The sequence below is a fragment of the Camellia sinensis genome, chromosome 8 (assembly GCF_055761805.1).
Source record: "Camellia sinensis isolate YWXY chromosome 8, ASM5576180v1, whole genome shotgun sequence".
NCBI classification, from domain to species: domain Eukaryota; kingdom Viridiplantae; phylum Streptophyta; class Magnoliopsida; order Ericales; family Theaceae; genus Camellia; species Camellia sinensis.
Genome location: NC_138968.1, coordinates 189,185,050 through 189,187,570, shown reverse-complemented (window position 1 = coordinate 189,187,570; position 2,521 = coordinate 189,185,050). Strand labels below are relative to the sequence as shown.

The following is a 2,521-nucleotide window of genomic DNA, read 5'->3' as shown; positions in this document are numbered from 1 at the left end:
AGCTACTCTTTTGCGGTCATCAAACCCATTCAACTGCCAAGGTTTCATATGACAAAATGAAGCTAAGAGTCTTTGGTGATGTCTTTAATCCTGCCATAATTTTGAACCAAAGTCGGATCTACTACTCTATCTGCATATATAAAGTATTATTGCCTTTTGAAATAGAGATAGCTTTCCAAAATGGAGCACCACAAACTGCAATCCCTAGTGACTGCTAAGAGAATTTAACTCTCAATTTACTCTTAAAATCAACATTACTTTACTTCTAACAGGTTCAACTGGCCTAATACTCCAAACCAAACTTTTGGTATTCCAAATCATTAAACTTTGACTATTTTCTAACAGCAGGAAGCTTCAACTTGGTAAGATGAGCCTAATTATTTGAGCTGCAAAACTAAGAATCACCTCACAGAAAGTTTGGATGCATAAACGCAATGGAATGCAAATTCTTTGCATGAGCGGGCATATATGTGAATTCAAAGCCGCTTTGATCCCAATAACAAATGGAAAAAGGTAAATAATAACTCAGTAATGGATCAGAGCAATGTTGATCATACATTAAGAACAAAACCAGAAGCACGGAACAAATATTTTCATTTTAAATCAAAATGTAGTCCTAACTCTAGTCTAGTAACCTAGATTACATAAGTCGCAGTTCCAATTCAACATGGTGTTTTTTCAAGCAAGCATGTTGAATGAATTAAAAAAAGGGCCAGTATAATAAACAAAGAGAGAAAGAACAATCAAACCGAGCCAAAACCATTGGAAACTATCGAAGTGCTTCGGTTCCAGCAACAATTTCCAATATCTCATTGGTGATTTTTGCCTGTCGTTCCCTATTGTAAGCAATGGAAAGGGTCTTCTTCAACTCGACAGCATTGTCTGTTGCATTACTCATTGCACCCATCCTTGCTGCTAGCTCACTCGCCAACGATTCTTGCAATGCTCTCAGGATCTGACTATTCAAATATAGAGGCATCATTGCATCAAGAATCTGAACTGGGTCTTGTTCAAACTGCAAATTAGGTGAAAATTCATCTTTCTTAGACCTCAAACTATCCCTCTCCACAATCAATTTCCCTTCTTTAGTTGTCAACCTAAAGAACTCATCGTCACTTGCATCAACACAAATCCCATTCACATCACAAACCTCTCCCTTGGCTGACAATGGAAGCAATGTATGGATTACCGGATCAGACTTAATCAAAGACACAAATTTGGTATACAAAAGCTCAACTTTATCGACCTCTTCGCTCACAAATAGCGAAAAAACATCGTCAGCTATCAGCTGAGCCTCTTTTGCTGTGGGAAAACTACCCCCTTCAATGAACCAATCTACATGAACATTAGGCCTACGACGAAAATACGAATTACCCTTTTTCCCAACACTAATTACAGTGTAATCTAACCCAATTTCCTTCAATTCAGTGATCCGGGTCTCGGCTTTTTTGAGAATTGCAGCGTTGAAACCGCCACAGAGACCCCGATCGCCAGTGACAACAACAAGGGCAACTTTCTTGACAGGTCGAACATTTGTTAAAGGAACATCTACATCTTCTAATTGAAGCTGTTCGTTGATGCTATACAAGAATTCAACTAGGGTTTCGGAAAAAGGTCGGCTATTGATGACAGCTTCTTGGGCTCGCCGGACCTTCGCGGCGGAGACTAGCTTCATGGCTTCGGTGATTTTCTGGGTGTTTTTCACAGTATCGATTCGTTCTCGAAGTTCTCGGAGACCGCAGCGAATTGAAGGGGCTGTGAGACTATCTGGGGATGATATACAGTGAAGTAGGTGAAATGGGTTCGGTTGAGATTGTGAAGACAGTGAAGATAGATGATGATGAGTCGAAGGGTTTGAGGAGGCCCACATTGATAAATTAGAGCAAGACATGGTTTTTGACTGGTTTGTGTGGAGATCAAATTGTGGGAAAAGAGAGAGAAATGGTGGATGAACTCGAAATTTGAGAGTTGGGCATTGAGAGGGTTTAACGGAGGTTTGGTTTGAGTTGAGAGGCGATTTTGAATCGTCGCCGGCCAAATACGGTTAGGGTTAGGGTTAGGGTCAGGGTTATGCCGGTTTAATTTGATTTTTATTTTTAACAAAATTTAAGAAAATGTTGTGATTGGTTGTGATTTTAAATTGTGATTCAACGTGGTAGTTTGAGTATGGTGTTTGGATGGAGTTGTGAAATTAATTTTTCACAGCCCTGCGGAACGCTCTGTCCGCCCGGTTGACCGGAATAGTGATTTTTTTTTTTTTTTTGCAATTGATATATAATCAAAAAAAATATTTACTAAAATTTTTAAAAATTTTTATGTGCTTTAAAATAATTTTGAGTTGTATGAGTTGTAAATTTTTGTATCGAATTTCAAATGTCATATCAACAATTCCCCACTCAAATCAAAACTCTTTTCAAAACTATTTTCAAAACTCTTTACCAAACAAATTTTCTACACTCAAATCATAATTCCACAGCACACAAACTCAAAATACAACTCATACTCTCAAATCACATTTACA

General features: G+C 38.2%; 1 protein-coding gene across 1 annotated transcript; it reads right to left on the bottom strand.

The window, feature by feature from the left end:
* Nucleotides 1-534: 534 nt before the first annotated feature.
* Nucleotides 535-2,145, bottom strand: LOC114276123 (ATP synthase gamma chain, chloroplastic). The gene has a single exon (XM_028217890.2). The coding sequence runs from the start codon at nt 1,889-1,891 to the stop codon at nt 770-772; it is 1,122 nt and encodes a 373-aa protein (XP_028073691.2). The 5' UTR covers nt 1,892-2,145; the 3' UTR covers nt 535-769.
* Nucleotides 2,146-2,521: the final 376 nt, after the last annotated feature.